General features: G+C 45.0%; 1 protein-coding gene and 1 long non-coding RNA gene across 3 annotated transcripts; one reads left to right on the top strand and one right to left on the bottom strand.

Annotated features, from left to right (window-relative positions):
- Nucleotides 1-7,535: 7,535 nt before the first annotated feature.
- LOC113265263 (uncharacterized) lies at nt 7,536-14,822 on the bottom strand. The gene is made up of 5 exons (XR_003319977.4): nt 13,756-14,822; nt 11,566-11,634; nt 8,457-8,543; nt 7,836-8,127; nt 7,536-7,690 (listed from the first exon to the last, which is right to left on the bottom strand). It is a non-coding gene; the product is annotated as an uncharacterized LOC113265263 (long non-coding RNA).
- Nucleotides 12,541-17,741, top strand: CUNH17orf58 (chromosome unknown C17orf58 homolog). 2 transcript variants are annotated; one of them, XM_048225712.2, is made up of 4 exons: nt 12,541-12,901; nt 15,197-15,733; nt 15,985-16,176; nt 16,776-17,741. In XM_048225712.2, the coding sequence occupies exons 1-4, from the start codon at nt 12,826-12,828 to the stop codon at nt 16,964-16,966; spliced, it is 996 nt and encodes a 331-aa protein (XP_048081669.1). In that variant the 5' UTR covers nt 12,541-12,825; the 3' UTR covers nt 16,967-17,741. The 2 variants fall into 2 exon arrangements, with proteins under 2 accessions (XP_048081669.1, XP_026368235.1); XM_026512450.4 differs by lacking the exon at nt 15,197-15,733 and having other exon boundaries at nt 12,557-12,901.
- The last annotated feature ends 1,008 nt before the right edge of the window (nt 17,742-18,749 follow it).

The raw sequence follows: 18,749 nt of genomic DNA, 5'->3' as shown, positions 1-18,749 counted from the left end.
GCCATTTGGGATTCCTCGTGCTGTTTAAGACAAAGGAGTCACTGTTATGGGCTGAATGTTTATGTCGCCCCAAAATCTACATATTGAAGCCCTAATCTACAATGTTATGGTAGTAGGAAGGGGGCTTTGGGAAGTAATTAGATTTAGATGAGGTCATAAGGGTGGAGTCTCTCTCTCTCTCTTTCTCTCTCTGATACAGCTGGAGGTTCTGCAAGCCAGGAAGAGAGCTCCCAACCATGCTAGCACCCTGATCTCACACTTTCAGCCCCAGAACTGCAGAACTGTGAGAAAGAAATGTCTGTTGTTTAAGCCACCCAGTCTACGGTACTTGTTAGAGCAGCCATGACTGTCACTGAGCTAGCCTGTGTGATTGATACGATCACCAAGTGGAAAATGGCTCTGCTAGACAATGTCTGGAACCCAAGGATTTGCCTTTGTCCTCAAAACCTGGCTAATGGGAAAGTACAGCAACCTGATAAAGACAGGACTGCCAAGAACTCAAGTTCTGCAGGAACTAAGTTTTGGGTCTCCATACCAGGCATAGGGCTCTGCCCAAATGAGAGGAAGGAAAACATAGAATAAGTAATGGAAGAAGGCAGCCTATTATGGCCATTTGTAGAAGAGGTCTCTAACACTATGTTTTATGTTAATTTGCTCTTTTTCCTTCTTTTTTCTTTCTACCTTATATAAAGAGTGGCTTTTATATATATAATATATATAATATATGTATATAATATATATATACACATACATACACACTCTTGTGTATATATATATATATATACTCTTGTATATACGTACGTGTGTGTGTATGTGTGTGTGTGTGTATATATATATATATATATATATATATATATATATATACTACCTTATATAAAGTAGAGGCTAATGATTTTGGTATCACTTGATTACTAGCTGTATAACCTATCGGCCTTTATGTGCCTAAGTTATTCAACTGGAAGGGTAGTAAAAGCATCCCCTCCTAGGTTTATGTAAAGATGTAATATTTGAAATAGTGCTCAGTAGGTGCCAGCTATTATTATAATCATCATTATTACTAATAATAGATGTTCTTTTTAATTTCATTATAACATTAGACAGGGAAGTCCCTAAATTAAGAAAGGAAAAATTTCCCAATTTTATTATCATTAATTTAAAAGACTATTTATCGAACTGCAAGTGCATGTTTATATTGGATGTTCCAAAATTTGGAATTAGAATTTTTTTAAAAAACTTTCAAAATTAATTCATAAGACTTTTTTTTTTAAACAATAGTAGTTGCTATAGTCATAATAGGAAAAAAACATCCGAGAGAAGGGTAGAAACCCCAAGTTCAGCATAATGATTACCTCTAGGAAGGAAAGGAAATTGGATGAGGGAGGACATGAGGGGCTTCAACTGTGTAGTAGTTGTCTATTGCTGCAAGACAAATTACTCCTGAATTTGACAGCTTAAAATAATAAACATTATTAATCACACTTTCTGTGGCCCAGGAATCTGGGAGTGCTTTAGCTCGGTGATTCTGCTCAGGTCTCTCAAAGTTTTCAGTAAAGCTGTGGGTTGGGGCTGCAGTCTCATCTGAAGACTCAAGTGGGAAGGGTCTGCTTTCAAGCCCACTTTTTGACTTTTGGTTGAAGCTGTCAGTTTCTTGTCACATGAACCTCTCATAGACTGAGTGTCCTCCCAACTTAACAGCTGGCTTTCCCCAGAGTAAATGATCCAAAAGAAAGAGAGAATGCATACCCAAGATAAGAGTTTGGACTCGTTGCGGGGCGCCTGGGTGGCACAGCGGTTAAGCGTCTGCCTTCGGCTCAGGGCGTGATCCTGGCGTTGCAGGATCGAGCCCCACGTCAGGCTCCTCCACTATGAGCCTGCTTCTTCCTCTCCCACTCCCCCTGCTTGTGTTCCCTCTCTCGCTGGCTGTCTCTATCTCTGTCAAATAAATAAATAAATAATCTTAAAAAAAAAAAAAAGAGTTTGGACTCTTTGTAACCTAATCTTGTAAGTGTATATTATCACTTCTTCTATATGCTATTGGTGACTCAGACCAGTCCTGCTACAATGTGAGAGGGGACTACACAGGGTGTGAACACCAGGAAGTGGGGGTTATGGGAGGCAAGCCATCTTGGAGACTACCAGCAACTATATAATTTTTAAAAATTAAATCTTTACTCTAAAATTATGATACCTCAACTATATTGACTAAACAGTAGTTTTTTTTTTTTTTTAAGATTTTATTTATTTCTTTGACAGAGAGAGAGAACAAGCAAGGGGAGTGGCAAGCAGAGGGAGAGGGAGAAGCAGATTTCCCGCTGAGCAGGAAGCCCAATGCAGGGCTCGATCCCAGCACCCTGGGATCATGACCTGAGCCGAAGGCAGATGCTTAACCAACTGAGCCACCCAGGTGCCCCAGTAGTTTCTTTTTTAATTAGACCCTGTTTGAGACAGTACAATTTTTGGAATAATGGAAAAAGAGAGTAATTTTTTAATCTAAGAAAATATGAAGCAAATATAGAAAAAATGTCAAGATTTGACAAACCTGGGGCATGCTTATGCAAGTATTCACTATGTTATTCTCAATAACTTTCTAATTGCTTGTACTATTTCATAATAAAAAATATCTTCTCTTAAAAATGTTCGGAGGAAGAGCACACCTCAAATAATGATGACAAAGAATCCTGAAGAGAATTTCAAGAAACAGGTATTCTCAGAAAAATACAAGAAGACATGGTCCTTGTAATCAGGAAATTATAAGAAGGGAGTAGACTGAGAAGAAAGAACAATACGATGAACCAATAAAAAAGCCAACTAATAAGAATTCCTTAGCTTTGGGGCGCCTGGGTGGCACAGCGGTTGGGCGTCTGCCTTCGGCTCAGGGCGTGATCCCGGCATTATGGGGTCGAACCCCACATCGGGCTCCTCCGCTATGAGCCTGCTTCTTCCTCTCCCACTCCCCCTGCTTGTGTTCCCTCTCTCGCTGGCTATCTCTATCCTGTCGAATAAATAAATAAAATCTTAAAAAAAAAAAAAAAAAAGAATTCCTTAGCTTTAAAACCCAAAGGCAGAGTAGATAGTACTGAACACGAAATCAGGGACATGATGTATAGACTCAAAAAAAAAAAAAAAAAAAAAAAAGAAAGAAAGAAAGAAAAAAAGAAAGTCTCCTAGAATGAAAAAGAAAAAGGGGTGCTTGGCTGGCTCAGTCAGAGGGGTGTGCACCTCTTGATCTTGGAGTTCTAAGTTTGAGCACAATGTTGGGTGTAGAGATTACTTTAGAAAAATAAATAAAACTGAAAAACTAAAAAAAAAATTAAAAAGAAAAGGAAAAAGATCAAGAGATTAAAATGATGATGAAGATAAGATATATAGAAGACACCATCAGAAGAGCACTATTTAGGGGTGCCTCGCTGGCTCACTGGTAGAGCACGGGACTCTTGATCTTGGAGTTGTGAGTTCCAGCCCCACACTGGGTGTAGAGCTTACAAAGAAGATCAATATTAAGGAAGTGACAAAAGAATAGGAATATTCGATAGATTCTAAAGGTGAAAATGGTGTAGGAATACAGATAAAAACAACTTAATGAACTTGAAGCAAAATTAAGTGTTTAGCCACTTGAAAGTGAAACATTTGGGGCACCTGGGTGACTCAGTTGGCTAAGCGTCTGCCTTCAGTTCAGGTCCTGATCCCAGCGTCCTGGGATTGAGCCCCTCTTAGGTCTCCCTGCTCAGTAGGGAGTCTGCTTCTCCCTCCCCCTGCTCTTGTGTGCACTCTCTTTCTCTCTCTCTCTCAAATAAATAAATTCTTTTTTTAAAAAAAGTGAAACATTTGAGGTATTCTCTATACATGAGGAAATACTAACAAAACAAAGATGATGACTATGATTGATATTATTCAACAAAGTTTGGAAAGTTCTTATCAATGCAATAAAGAAGTTAAAGATTTGCGAAGAGGAGGCAAAATATTTTTTAGATTACATGTTTTCCTTTGGGAAACCCAAGGAAATCAATTGAAAATAGTTTGGGGGGCACCTGGCTGGCTCAGTTGGAAGAGTGTGTGGCTCTTGTTCTCAGGGTCATGAGTTCAAGCCCCATATTGGGTGTAGAGATTACTTAAAATAAATGAATAAATTAAAACTTAAAAAGAAAAAGAAAACTGGAATATTTTTGGATATACACAAATTGGGACATACAAAATGTATGGATATGTAAATTAGTAGCTTTTCTATATATCTGCCAAAAGCAGTTAGAAAATAAAAAAGACTGGGGAACCTGGGTGGCTTAGAGGGTTAAACGTCAGACTTCTGCTCAGAGTCCTGGGATCTCAGGGTCCTGGGATCTCAGGGTCCTGGGATCGAGCCTGAGCACTACATCAGGCTCCCTCCTTAGTGGGGAGTCTGCTTCTGCCCCTCCCACCACTGGTGTGCGCTCTCTCTCTCTCTCTCAAAATCTCTAAATAAAAAATATAAATAAACAAAATTTCTAAAAAAAAAGAAAATATAAAAGACAAAAAGATCTTTCCTACATTACATCAAAAACACAAAGTATCCAGGAAATAAATTTAACGTACAGATGTGTTGAGAGCTTAGATGAAGAAAATGAGGATATTCTAACGGGGTAAAGAAGACTCAAAGAAATATAGAGATATACCATTTTCATGGACAGAGAGACAATATTGGACAGCTGTCAATTCCCTTACAAACGAATCTATCCATGTAATGCAAATTCAAAAAATCCAACAGAATTTTCAAAATTTAGCAGAGTACACATGGGAAAACAAAACACTGTGATAGACAATTTTTTAAAAGAAAAATGTGTTATAATATCACTATAATTATAACAATGTCCCAATATGGGCATATAAGCATGGGGGTAGACAGAGAGAGTAACAGAAAATCTAAAAATAGACCTAAATTTATTAGAAGTTAATACTCTCTATGTTAAAGGTGACATCTCAAATTTAGAAAAGGATGGATTTATTTGCCAATTGGGTTGGACAACTTTCTAGTTATTTCAGAAAAAAATAAATTAGATTCTTACCTCATACTACATATCCAAATAAATTCCAGATGGAATCAAGACTTAACTACAAGCACTAGAAAAATAGAGGCTGATATATATATAAGCATTATATATATATATATATAATTTTGAGTTGGAGAATGTCTAAGCACGACACAAAGACACTGGGGACATTGTTAAACAAAAGACTGACGGATTTTACTCTACAAAATTTAAAAATTTGATTTGGCCAATAAATCACAAACAGGTTGAAAATCAACAAAATTTTGTGAGGAAATATTTGCAATATATATCGTGGACAAAGAGTTAAAATTCTTAGGCTGGAAATAGCTCCCCAAAGAGGAAAAGAAAATGAAAATCCTAATAAATAGACAAAGACTAAGAACAGGCTCTTCGCCAGAGAAGAAATCCAAATGGCCAATAGATCCACGAGAAAATCTACACTATCACCAGCAATCAAAGAAATACAAATTGAAACAAAGAGAAACTTTATTTTTTTAAAGATTTTATTTTTAAGTTATCTCTATGCCCTGTGTGGGGCTCAAACTCACAACCTGGAGATCAAGAGTCGCATGCTCCTCTGACTGAGCCAGCCAGGTATTCCAGAAACCCTTAAAAACCAAAACAAAAACCTTTTTGGAACAGCAAGGATATAAAATACAAATAATGTGATATCCCAATATGGAGAAATAGGCATTATTACATACCTACATTGATTGCTGGTCAGTATTTGGGGGCAATGTTTTTGGGGGACAAATCAGCAATATGTAGCAAAAACATTGAAATTATCATATATTTGACCCAGCGATACAATGTTTAGGAATTCAGTCATTAAAAATGACCATGGCTTGGGGTTGGGGGGGGGGGGCGCCTGGGTAGTGCAGTCGTTAGGCATCTGCCTTTGGCTCAGGGCGTGATCCCGGCGTTATGGGATCGAGCCCCACATCAGGCTCCTCCGCTATGAGCCTGCTTCTTCCTCTCCCACTCCCCCTGCTTGTGTTCCCTCTCTCGCTGGCTGTCTATCTCTGTTAAATAAATAAATAAATAATCTTAAAAAAAAAAAAAATGACCATGGGGGCACCTGGCTGGCTCAGTCAGAAGAGCATGGGACTCTTGATTTTGGGATTGTGAGTTCAAGCCCCACAACGAGTATAGAGGCTACTTGTAAATAAAAAAAATCTTTAAAAAATATTCTAAATACATACATACATATGATGGAATCCCATACTTATTGAAACAGAAAGATGTTGACATATCATTAACACTTTTTTTTACATATTTTATTTATTTATTTGAGAGAAAGAGAGAGAGAGCACAAGCAGTGGGGAGGGGCAGAGGGGAGAGAGAAGCAGGCTCCCCACTGATCAGGGAGCCCAGCGTGGGGCTGGCTGGCTGGATGGATCGCAAGACCCTGAGATCATGACCTGAGCCGAAGGCAGACGCTTAACTGACCGAGCCATCCAGGTGCCCCAATCCCACGTTTATATAAAGAAACTGTGTAACATATTTACATGCACATATATGTGTAGAAAAAAGTCTAGAAATTGATACACCAAAATATCTATAATAGTTATTTCTAGATAATAGGATTGTCGTTGATTTTTTTCTTTTGTATTATCTATTCTGCAAAGAATATGTATTACTTATATATATTTTAAAGGCTTTTATAAAGTGATGGAAGATCATCACAAAAAAAGAGCCAACAGATTCGACTCTATGAACTAATAACATTTCTTACGTAAGATTTCAAAAATTATTAGGTCAATCAATAGAACACTTCCATCCCTCAGAAACCACCACCCCACCCCTGCCCTACTCTTTCCAGTACCTGCTCCCCGGAATATCCTGATTTTTTGCACCTTGGATTAGTTCTGTCTATTTAGGAACCCATAGAAATGAAATTACATAGCATACAGTGTTCGCGTCGGACTTCTTTTACTTGAGATCACGTTTATGACGTTGATCTATATTTGGCTTTTGTAGCTGCAGCTCATTTATTTTCATCGGTTTATAGCAACAAATGTGGTTCACGATTCTGTCTCCAGGAGACATTTGGCATCGTCCGGAGACAGTGTAGACTGCTATAACTGGAGGTGGGGAGCACTAGCGTCCAGTGGAAAGGCCAGGGGCACTGGTCAATGTCCTGCCCTGCACAACACAGAATTACCTCGGCCTGAATGGTTGTAGTGCCGAAGTTAAGAAGCCCTGCTCTAGTGACGTCTGGCTGGCTCAGCTGGTAGAGCACGCAACTCTTCATCTCCGGAAAGCCCCACCGTGGGTGTAGAGATTACGTAAAAATAAAATCTTTAAAAACAAAAAAATCCCAAACTCTGTTCAATAGTCTCCCGGTATGTCACAATATACCCATTCCTCTAATGACAGGGACACAGAAAGATTTACTATAGTAACGATCGTAAACAGCCTGAAAGGGTCACAAATTACGGTTTGCCCAAATGACCACATATTATGTAGTTATGAGATTTCACATTTCCAACGAGTTTTTAAATAGTATTTTGAACAGTTTTAATTGAGTAAGAGCTGGATACAAAATTGTACGCACAAAACATTTAATGGGGTAGCATTTCTGTCATGGTGTCATGTGAACAACACAGGATCCAAAATAGTGTAGACACTCCGCCCACACCTGTTAAGAACGATATCCCAGAAGGAGCCTGGAAAGAAATACGGGGAGAAGTGGTAAGGCCGGTGGGGCTCTGTAGTTCTTGTGTCTGCCCTTCTTTGTTTTCCAAATGTTCCCTTACGATAATGGAGAGTGATAGGGAAATACAACAAAGAATTTAAAAAACAGCTACTCACAACCTCTCCTGGACTCCCTGTTGTCTGTAGGGCCTCGAGGCTCTCCAGCACCTTCTTCCCTCGAGGGTCCTTCCCTGGGGCGCCACCACGCTCCCGGGGCCTGGGTGGGCTCGTGATCGCTCACACTCCCGCCGGCAGGTGCCGCGGTCCTCCTGCAGCCCCGCCCTCCTTGGTCAAGCTGGGGAACCGCAGTCATTTTTCAAACCAGAGTTGATGTGGGACCTCCAGCCACCTTTACGTGGCCTCCAAGTTCTGTGAACCACACCTTTTTCTCGAACAGGTACAGCGTCTTCTTTTTTTAAAAGATATTATTTATTCATTTGAGACAGAGAGAGCACAAGCAGGGGGAGACAGAGGGAGAGGGAGAAGCAGGCTCCTCGCTGAGCTGGGAGCCCCACATGGGCTCGATCCCAAGACCCTGAGGTCATGACCTGAGCTGAGCCAAAGGCAGAAGCTTCACCATCTGAGCCACCCAGGTGCCCCTAACACGTACAGCTCCTTAATTGTACTTCCCATTATAACTGAATGTTGTTTTCCACAGTGAGCCACGTGAGGGGAGGATTTATGTCCTAACATCCCAGGATCGAGCCCGATACCTGTGGGAGTAAACCTAGGGGTTACCTTTGAAAGTCTGAAGACTTTGGGGAGACCCTGGTCGCCATCAAGATGGTCCTGAAATCGAAGAACTGGAACGTGACCGTCATTTACCTAATGGAAACCAAAGCAAATATTCCACTTTTTTTTGGAAGAATGAATATGACTGAGATTCCTGGCTTCTAACACAGTGCCTGGAACATAGTATTTTGATACCAACCGATGGGTAACTTCAGTTCTGGCACTCGTCACCCAGAGTTAGTGAAGACCCCACTATTTAAGGGGCGTCCTGCACAGCGATACCGCTCCAATTTCGGACCACCTGGCTACAGACCTGGGGCTTCTCATGATCCCCCACAGGTGTGAGAATTGTCTGTAACGCACAGAACTCAGGAAAGCACTCTACTTATGATTGCAATTTTAATATACAGGAGGCAAGTCAGGAAAGCTACACGAAGAGACACATAGGATGAGATCTGGAGGGCCCCAAATGCATACCTTCCGTGTTCTCTTTCCGTGGATTAGGGCCCATTGCCCTCCTAGCCCCTCACCAACCAGGCAGCGCCACTGAGCTTTCGCTGGGGTTTCATTACCTAGGCCGGATGGATTAAATCATTGGCCATGCAATGGAACCCAATCTACAGCCTCTCTCCCCTCCCTGGAGGTCAGGCAGGCTCAAAGTTCTGCCCCTCTAATCGCACGTTGGTCTTTCTGGTGATGAGCTTCCATCCTGGCGCTATCAAGGAGCCCTCCAAGGGTCACCTCCTTTTTTTTTTTTTTTTAAAGATTGTATTTATTCGACAGAGATAGAGACAGCCAGTGAAAGAGGGAACACAAGCAGGGGGAGTGGGAGAGGAAGAAGCAGGCTCCTAGCGGAGGAGCTTGATGTGGGGCTCGATCCCATAACGCCAGGATCACGCCCTGAGCCGAAGGCAGACACTCAACCGCTGTGCCATCCAGGCGCCCCTCCAAGGGTCACCTCTTAGCAAAAAACTCAGGTGTGATCCAGGAAGCTCACGAGTAACTACGACACTTCTGTCACCTGGGAAATTCCAAGGGTTTTAGAAGCTCCATGCCAGGAACCTGGCACAAATTCTTTATTATACAACACATAGTAGACACTCAATAAATATTTGCTAAGCGGAAAGATACACTAAAAATACCAGAAATTGGCAGGGGAGAGAAAAGCAGTTAGGCTCTTAGATTCTTCCAGCAGACAAGTGTATATACCTATTATGAAGACAGACACGTTAGGCTACGAAAGACCAATACCGTTAAACATTCCAATCCTATGACAAACTCTCTCTGCTCTGGTTTATATTACCAAGCACGCCGATGATAATTTGACTTCCCGTGTGGCTTGTTTATAGAAAGACCATGCTAGCCAGGCTGACATGAGTAGCACGTCTGCCTGAGTTGATTTCTCGTCGTAAATTCATAAGCGGCGTTCTGGCTTACGTGGATCAGTCTCTGAGCTCTTTGTGCCGTCCACCATTAGTGTAGTTTCTGAGCCAGATGCTGCCCAAGACCCAACCCTGGACTCTGGCAAGTTCCTCCAGGCTGGTGCCACCCTGGAAGCCTCTAAGAGCCCGTGGGAGCCATCCAGCCGGCTCTCTGCCTCTACATTTCAGGGTGTGGGCTTCAGGGCATTCACAACATTCCTGCCACAGAAGAGTTTCGGGAACACCCCAAATCGGATCTGGGTGACTTGAATATAATCTCAAGCAAGCAGGTATGTCTGAGATGTGGTTGTAAATGAGAAAGCTTAAGCCTAATTAATTTTATTCCACTTGACTTAAAGAAAGAGCATGTGACAGAAGGGGATCTGAGGACATCTGTAAACTGGGCCTCAAGAACACAAGCCTCCGGAGGCTGGAGACACTGACTCTGGTGTACACAGGCTTTGCAGTGACTGGAGAGATTCACTCTTCTGGAGGAAACAGAAAACTCACTCCTCTAAAACCCAAATGAGGAAGATTAGCCCACCATGAGCCTCATGCTGAATTCAATTTAGTGCTCAATAAGCAAATTTCTGGTTAATAATGAGATTGCTGAATCATCTTTACTATATCTTCTCCATTGCTAGTTAATGAATGATGGTCTGGTTTATACATCTTCCTCTTATGAGTTTGTTTAATATAAGTCAGTCCCACAAATCTGATGCATTGACATGAGTTTCAAGCTAAGGAAAGTTGAGGATCAGACTATAGAAGATAGTGAATCCCTACAACATATCATCAGCCTGTGACTAGCTAGCCAGCTCCTCTCTCAATGAATATATTTATCTCACTGTATCCCTCAAGCCACAGCACACCTATTCAGGAAACTGTTCTACAGTACTTTTTTTTTTTTTAAAGTTTATTTATTTTTGGTAATCTCTACACCCCACATGGGGCTTGAACTCACACCCGGAGATCAAGAGAGGCGTGCTCTTCCGACTGAGCCAGCCAGGCGCCCCTGCTCTACAGTGAATGACATTATTCTCTTTGGATACCCACTATGGCTCCATTGCCACAACCCTTCAAAGCGGTCTGCTTTCTTGGAGATCTTGGTTGTTAGAATATCTTTTCTTAAATTGGAATTAAACATGTCCCTTCTAACTTCTACCTACTGGTTCTTTCACAAAACATCACAAATGTTTTTGCGTGCCTAGGCTGCTTAGCCTCCGTTCCTGTGAAGGAACTTGGTGATGGAGCCAAGCCTTCTCACTCCGCTTTGTTCTCCTAGCTTTCCAGTGTCTTTCTTGAAAACACGATCCCCCCCTGAATCTGGTCAGTCCACTAGCATTATTATTTTTGAGACATAAGATATTGGCGCAGCAAAAGTTTGTTATTTCTTTTAGCAGCTGCATCTCACTCTTGGCTCATATGCTTCAGATAAAATGCCTTCACCTCAGTGCATTTCCCCTTCCTTTTGGGTTGGAAGCTGTTGAAATGAGATACACATTGGTGAGGCTGTGGGTTTACTATGGTGAGCTCCCCCCCCCCCCTTGGTGAATGCTATTTCTGTTCAATCTGAGGAAGAGGGTCCTTAGCTCAGGACTCATACACAGAGTCGTTTCAAGAATTCGGACCTAAGCCGTGAATGAGTTTATTTTTCTAATAAAGAAAGAGAGAGAGAAAAACAAAAGATCTACCTTTCTCTAGGAGAGGAGCCATCATGAGAGCGCTGGAGAGGTGTTTTCCTCATTTTTCTCTCCTAGCACCTGGTTGGGTAAAAGGCACTCAGCATGGGCTTGATGAGTCTAGCCAAGGAGATACTAATTTCGATTGAGAGAGAGGAAAGAAAAAGAAAGGAAGGAAGAAAGGGAGGGAGGGAGGGAGGAAGGAAAGAAGGGAGGAAGGGAGGGAGGGAGGAAGGAAAGAAGAAAGAAAGGGAGGGAGGGAGGAAGGAAAGAAGGGAGGAAGGGAGGGAAGGAGGAAGGAAAGAAGGGAGGAAGGGAGGGAGGGAGGGAGGAAGGAAAGAAGGGAGGAAGGGAGGGAGGGAGGAAGGAAAGAAGGGAGGAAGGGAGGGAGGAAGGAAAGAAGGGAGGAAGGGAGGGAGGGAGGGAGGGAGGGAGGAAAGAAGGGAGGAAGGGAGGGAGGGAGGGAAGAAGGGAGGAAGGGAGGGAGGGAGGGAGGAAGGGAGGGAGGGAGGGAGGGAGGGAGGGAGGAAGGAAAGAAGGGAGGAAGGGAGGAAGGGAGGGAGGGAGGGAGGGAGGAAGGAAAGAAGGGAGGAAGGGAGGAAGGAAAGAAGGGAGGAAGGGAGGAAGGAAAGAAGGGAGGAAGGGAGGAAGAAGGGAAAGGAGAAGGGAGAAGAGCGACTATTTTGCTGAAGGCTCTTTTTCCTTCTGGTTCTAGAATATAAAAATGGCATATATAGTAAAATAGTTTAACCAAACCTAGGCTTGGTTTCTCTCAGAACCCCTGACACATTCCCCGATGAATTTTTCCTGTCATCTTGAATCCCTTCCACAAGCCCAAGTTGTCTTCAGCACTCATCTGCCTATTTGTTGTTGACTTAATCTGGAAAAAACTTCCTATCACTCCTTCTCCCCCACCCTGTCCCTCAGCCCCTTAACACCCTTATTCTCTCCACTTGCCCCACCCTCTCCTCCCCCCTACCCCAGTCCCGCAAAGCCACACGGGTTTCAAGTTGAGGATCTGATGTTGTCACTGCCCACAGACATTCGCAGGGACAACTTGGAGAGGCCATGTGGTTGTCCCCCCTTAGGAAGTGGGAGAAATCCCTGCAGCTCGGTTTTGTTCCAATGGTCTGTTCAGTGAGTGATTCCCGTTTCCCCAAAGGCTGCCCCTCATTAGCATGAACGGGGGTGGGGGTGTGGAGAAGGGGTGGGGGGAGAGAAAGAGCAAAAGCCCAGGCTCAGTTTTAGAGCCTGGGAACCGTGTCTACGAAAATGACAGCTAGAGCTTTCTGGCTTCTCTGTTTGATCGTTGGATCATCTCCCGAAGCCCCAGTGGCGGAGAGAAAAGGTAGGATCGGTGAAATGCTGAGTCCTGGGAGAGGAGCAGGGGTGGGGTGGGGGGTGGGGGACAGGGGGAGAGGGCGCGCTGAAGGGCGGGACGAGAAAGGGGTCAGAGTGTGCAGGAGAGGGGACTCCGGGTCCGTGTTCGTGTTCGAAAGGAGCAAACTGTGTCCCCAAGATTTTGTGTGTCCTGGCAGCCGTTTCGGAAAGAAGCCAGTTCAGCTACTGCAATGATCTCGAGCGAGCCGGGCAGGCTGGAGAAAACTTTGCATGTTAAGTAGTTGCTCCATCACAGAGGAGGGAAAGTGTCAAAAGGGGTCGCGGCATGCCTTTCGGGCGCCGTGCGGGCCGGGCTCGCAGGACGCTGCGGGCGCCGGGAGGAGCGCGGGGTCCGCCCTGCGCCGGGGCCCGGGTCCCGCGGGCGATCCGAGGCGCTGGGTGCGCCCGCCGCGGCTGACGCCGGAGGGGAGCCCAAATCGGACATTTCTCCCCGCTCGCTGCAAGCCCCAACGAATGGCCCGGGGGATACCTGAGTCTTTAAAACACACACACACAGAGTTTCATGCATGAGATGAAAATAAGTTACTGAGGGAATGAAACAACGTAGTAAGGGATTCCCTGCGGGGAGGTTTTTGTTTTGCTTTTATTTGGATGTTCTGCTCGATTCACTATCTCTGGGAAAAACAGCTTCCGTACCTCACAGGGCAATTTACTTTGGGTTATTTTTCCACATGGAAATTGAATGACTTCAGTGGCATTTAACCCAAATATCAGACAGTCTTTCCCATGACAACAGATGGTGATATCAATGGGGAAGCAGTTGTGAGGTCAACAGTTGACAGTCAGGAATTGGATACCTACCAGAACTTTATTCAGCTGTGTATGGGACAGCGTTGGACACGATGAGTCAGAATCAACCTCTCTGCAAAAACATGAACTATAACCAGCTATTATTGCTGGGTGAAAGCCGATTTTAAAGGAGATTGTCAATTGGGCAACATAAATCACTTTAAATGCAGTGTTGCAAGAGCTGCGAACAGGCAGACCAAGCTCTTCGATGCAAGAGGAGAGAAATGCAGAAAACCAGCCGTTGAGACAACAGAAAAAGAAAAATAAAGACAGGTTCTTGTGCCTCTTTGGAGGGCACTGGGACCCAGGCAAACGGGGAGGTGATATTGTGTAACTGGGCATGGAAAGTTGCCCAGCTTCCAAGCTGGCTGAAGTTTGCTCACTAACCTGTCTGCAGAGCTGGGGGAAATCATGAATAATTTTAAAAATTTGTTTTCATGCCGTATCATTTAAGAGATTTTTTCTCCACCAGGGAAGGGGGAAATAGAAGCGGTGTGTGTGTGCGTTTATACTCAACCAGGGGCCTCGGCCTCCCAGCCATGCTTTAAAAATATTTCTTAGCTGTGGTTTACTAGTAAGTGGTGTCCAAGAAGCCAGATAAAAAATCCACTCACAGAGACCAAGATGACAGTGTAAACACGGATGGGAAAACCAAATAGTTCTGTTGTCAGGGGCGCTTAAACAATTAGGAGAACCTGTAATATGAGACCTTTCCCCCTGGGGTTTGCTCTTGGTACTTTCTCAACAAACTGTACATAGCAAAAAGGCGGATGTTTATATATATATTAAAGAAACGGCAAAAAGAGTTTGTTATTTAACCACAGTTGACAGTAGTGTTTAGTCCTAGAACAAATAGGTTGTTGCAATTTTAAAAGCTATAGATTTGAAAAGGTTTCTTAACAAAATGAAATGTTCCCATGTGGTGAGAAAATTTTTCTTAGTTGGCCACATTCTTAGAGGGCAAGACCCTCATCTCTGTCTTCCCCCCGGGGCCTAGGAAAACCTGTGCTCCACTCGGACCTGAAGCTGAGGCTTCCCTCCCCTTACCAGAGGGGCGCCTTCCTCTCCTCCTCCCGTTCCCCTGCCTTCACTTCCAGGTCTCCCGGACCCCCTCCCCCGCACCCCCGCCATCGCTCCTCTCGCAGGTGCTTGCTAAGTTTACATTGTCCCCATCTCCTCTCCCCTCCCAGAGCCCTTTCTTCTCCCGCCCGCCCATCGGCCTCTCCGACCCTCCGCCCGCCTTCCCACCCCCCCCAACCTCGCCCGCTACTCGTCCCCTCCGCACTCGGCCTCCCCTGCCCTCCCCACAGGGTCTCCCCTCCCCTCTCGGCTTCTCCTCCCCTCCTCTAACCTTCCCCCCAGCCCCTGCCCTGCCCACTCGACTTCTTCCCCCACGCCCCAGCCTCTCCTCCCCTGACGGCCTCCCCGGCCTCTCCTCTTTTTCCCCCTACAGCCTCGCCGCCCCACAACAGGCAGCCCGACCCCGGCGGCGGCCCGAGTGCGGAGGAGACGCCGGGGCCCCGGGCGCAGCCGGTCCCTGAGGTACCGCGGCGGCCGCGCGCGGCCGAAGCCGCTCCCCGCGCTTGGTCCGACCCGCGACGCCGGAAGCCCCCGCCGCCCGCCGAGAACCAGGCGGGCTTCCGGGAGGCCGCGCGCGCGCCCGCCGGCCCGCCGAGCCCCCGCCTCGCGCAGGCCGAGAACCGCGCCTCGCCGCGCCGCGTGCCCGCGCTGGAGGACTCCCCGCGGCGCTCACGCGCCCGGGCCCTGCGCTTCCCAGCCGCGCGGCCCTCCGCGCGCGCCGCGGAGTCTCCCGCCGGCCCCGCCCACCCCAACCGGCCGCGCGCCGCCGCGCCGCCCTCCGGGCCCGCGCCCGCGCCGCCGCCGCGCCTCAGCCAGCCGCGGAGGGACGCGGAGCCCGGCGCCGAGTCTTGCGCGCGCGCCTGCAGGGTGGATCTGGACGAGCGCGAGTCCTACTGCGCGAGCGAATTCGGTGAGCCCCGCCCCGCAGCTCCTCCCGGGCCCGGGCTGCAGAGCCCAGACCGCGAGGCGAGCCTTTCCGAGCCCAGAGCGCCAGGCTGTGCTCGCGGACTCCCCTAGGGCAGACCCTGGAGAAACCCACTCACTCGATCCTGCAGGCCCCAGACCCATGTGGACTCTTTCGTGATGTGTGCAAAACTCACTGGGGAAAGAGAGGAAATGAGCGTTATGCCCTTCTCCAAACTTTTTGTTTTTTGAAAGCAGCAGTGAACGGAATCGTGCATGACGTGGACGTGCTGGGCACAGGGATCCGGCTGGTGACTCTGCTGGTGGACCGGGATGGGCTGTACAAGATGAACCGCCTGTACATCACTCCGGACGGGTTTTTCTTCCGAGTCCACATATTAGCCCTAGACTCCTCCAGCTGCAATAAGCCATGTCCAGAATTTAAACCTGGTATTGAACTGATCTGACCCACTTGTAACTTGGATGCCACAGCCTGGTCTGTTCGTTACCCCAGTACCGTTTTTTTTTTGGGGGGGGGGAGGAGTATTCTAAAATGAATAGAATTTAGACGACAGGTATTATTTCTGCCACTCCGATTTACGCTCCATCAGCCTCCCGGTGCCTCTGGTTAAAGGTGGGAACAGCATCGTTTGACAAAGCGGGCACTCAGGTATTTGTTGGCAAATGGAGTGACGAAACAACGTTGCTAGAGGGACACAGAAGAGGCTTTTAGAAAAAGTTTAGAATGGTCTTTTTTTGGAGGGGGGGGATATCCACTCCCACATCTTCCTAGAGGTGTGCTCTGGAAAATCCTCCTCATACATTGTGATCAAGACCTTTGTTCTGTGATGTTGGCTGGTTACGGTCTGTTTGGTTATCTTCTAAAGGTCACTAGACTGTTTCCACCTGTTGTTTAAGGGTGAAACGTCTGAGATCCAACGAGTGCAGCAAAATCATAGATTTAAGCTTAGGGATTCCTTGACGGCCTTGCATTTTTACTGTTTCTTGGCATTTAAGACACTATTTACATGTTGGTTCCTTTCTTTCAGGCAGCAGGTATATTGTGATGGGCCACATCTACCATAAGAGACGCCAGCTCCCTACCGCTCTGCTTCAGGTCCTGAGAGGACGGCTCCGGCCAGGAGATGGACTGCTCGGGAGCAGCAGCAGCTATGTGAAGAGATTTAACCGAAAAAGGGATGGGCAAGTTCAAAGTGCAATTCACACCCAATGCGTCTGAAATGTACTACCCTTGCACTTCTGGATTATGAGAGACTTGTCGCATTCAGCAACAAGACAAGAGAGGTCTGTCTTCACGGAACGGGGTCCTCCTGTGGAGTAGGGCACACAGCTCCTTCTGGAACTGTGTAGTTCCAACTCTAATCTTGAAGTTGCCACTTTCTTATTTGCAAAATGCCTCTTCAGTGATATGCTTCTGAGCTCCCTGGCAAAGTTACTCAACTCTAGTGGCAATTATTCACACGGCTCAGATAACTGACCTGTCCAGTTAGCAGATCACTGCTTCATGTGGTTTATTTTTAATTATTTTAATTTAAATACATTCTTCAGTAGAAATAGTTCACAAAAAACACATTTCCTTGATTTTAAATATACAGCTTTGAATAGGTTATATCACGTATCAAACCAAGTTTCATACTAAAACCATCACATTTTAAAATTTTGTACATAACAGTGCACTAGTCAAAAGACACATATGAAATGTCATTTAGATCAAACACTAGGGTCAGAACTCAAGACAAGTATTACAGTTTTATACTTAAAGAGTACTAACGGGCTTAATTCAAGCAAAATATTATTCAAACAAGTGTTCCTGATGTACCAGAATGTAAGAAAGTTTATTTTCATGCCTCCCTGCTCCTAAAAACGTATGTTTTGTGCCAAACTGGCAGCTATCCCAATGCTAAACATATTCTGGGTGTATCTGATGTCATTTTTCTATTAAGACCAAGTATCATGTTTGTGTTTGTAAAGTAGTAAATCTTGCCTTGAAATCAGATCTTGGATGCACCTGGTTTTTTTAGCCTCACGGAGCTCTAAAGGTTTGGGAAAAAGCCTTTCTCAAACTTACTCCAAAAACACTGGAACCAATATTCAATGACAGCTTGCAAGTATGTTAATTTCCAACATTTTTCCAGTTGGTTTGGAAAAGGTTTAATCACTAGCTGAATTTAAGATTGATTTTTATACTTAAGTCCCCAAAGACATTAACAATTTTTTTTTCAGAAGACCAAGCTGTACATCAGTTAATTTGAAACACTTGACTAGAGATACGGATAATCCACAGTTGAAGATTATTGCCTAAGGAAAGATAAACAGGAACTGCACCAAGGAGGAAAAAAAAAAAACCCAGCCTATTCCGGTCTCAGAGAAGTGCTCAGGGAGCTCAAGATGGGTCTTGAATGACCATACAGAAGCACAATATACCTAAAGGATGTTTCGGACAGGAGAGTAGAGCACCCCCAAGGAAGCTAGTAGCAGTAGCGTAAGACGTAACATCTGATTGTGATGGGAGATACTCTTACCTTATTTGTCCCAAACAGGGGGCAAAGAGAAAAAATTAACATCTGAGAGTTTCTGACTATGCTGTGGTAAAGCATTACTGAGGGATTTTTAGAAAATTTTCCGAAAACGAGTCTTGCCCAGACTTACTAAAAATCATGCTGGAATTGCTTCTTGGGAATGAATCAACTGCATTAATTATAACACGAACTATCGGCAATAGGGTAAGCAGAGATTGAAGAGCGTCTGGCTTGGTTTTTTTGTTTTTTTTTTTTATTATAAACATTGAGACATAAGTAGCACCAGTCACAAAAACCAAAGCCGAATTTTTAAATGTGAAAAGGCTAAGTGGTGATCTTGACTAACATGGTGAGGAAAATTGCAAAATGGCCAAATCGATAAATTATTGGTTAGATGGTCTCAAGTTAGGACGTGGAGAGGAGTTAAACCACTTTTACGTAAGCCTGAGGGTTAGGGTTTGATGAGACCACTTTGATGGTACT

Source organism: Ursus arctos, unplaced genomic scaffold, assembly GCF_023065955.2.
Source record: "Ursus arctos isolate Adak ecotype North America unplaced genomic scaffold, UrsArc2.0 scaffold_24, whole genome shotgun sequence".
NCBI classification, from domain to species: domain Eukaryota; kingdom Metazoa; phylum Chordata; class Mammalia; order Carnivora; family Ursidae; genus Ursus; species Ursus arctos.
The sequence above is the reverse complement of the archived record's forward strand: the minus strand, read 5'-3'. Positions and strand labels throughout refer to the sequence as shown.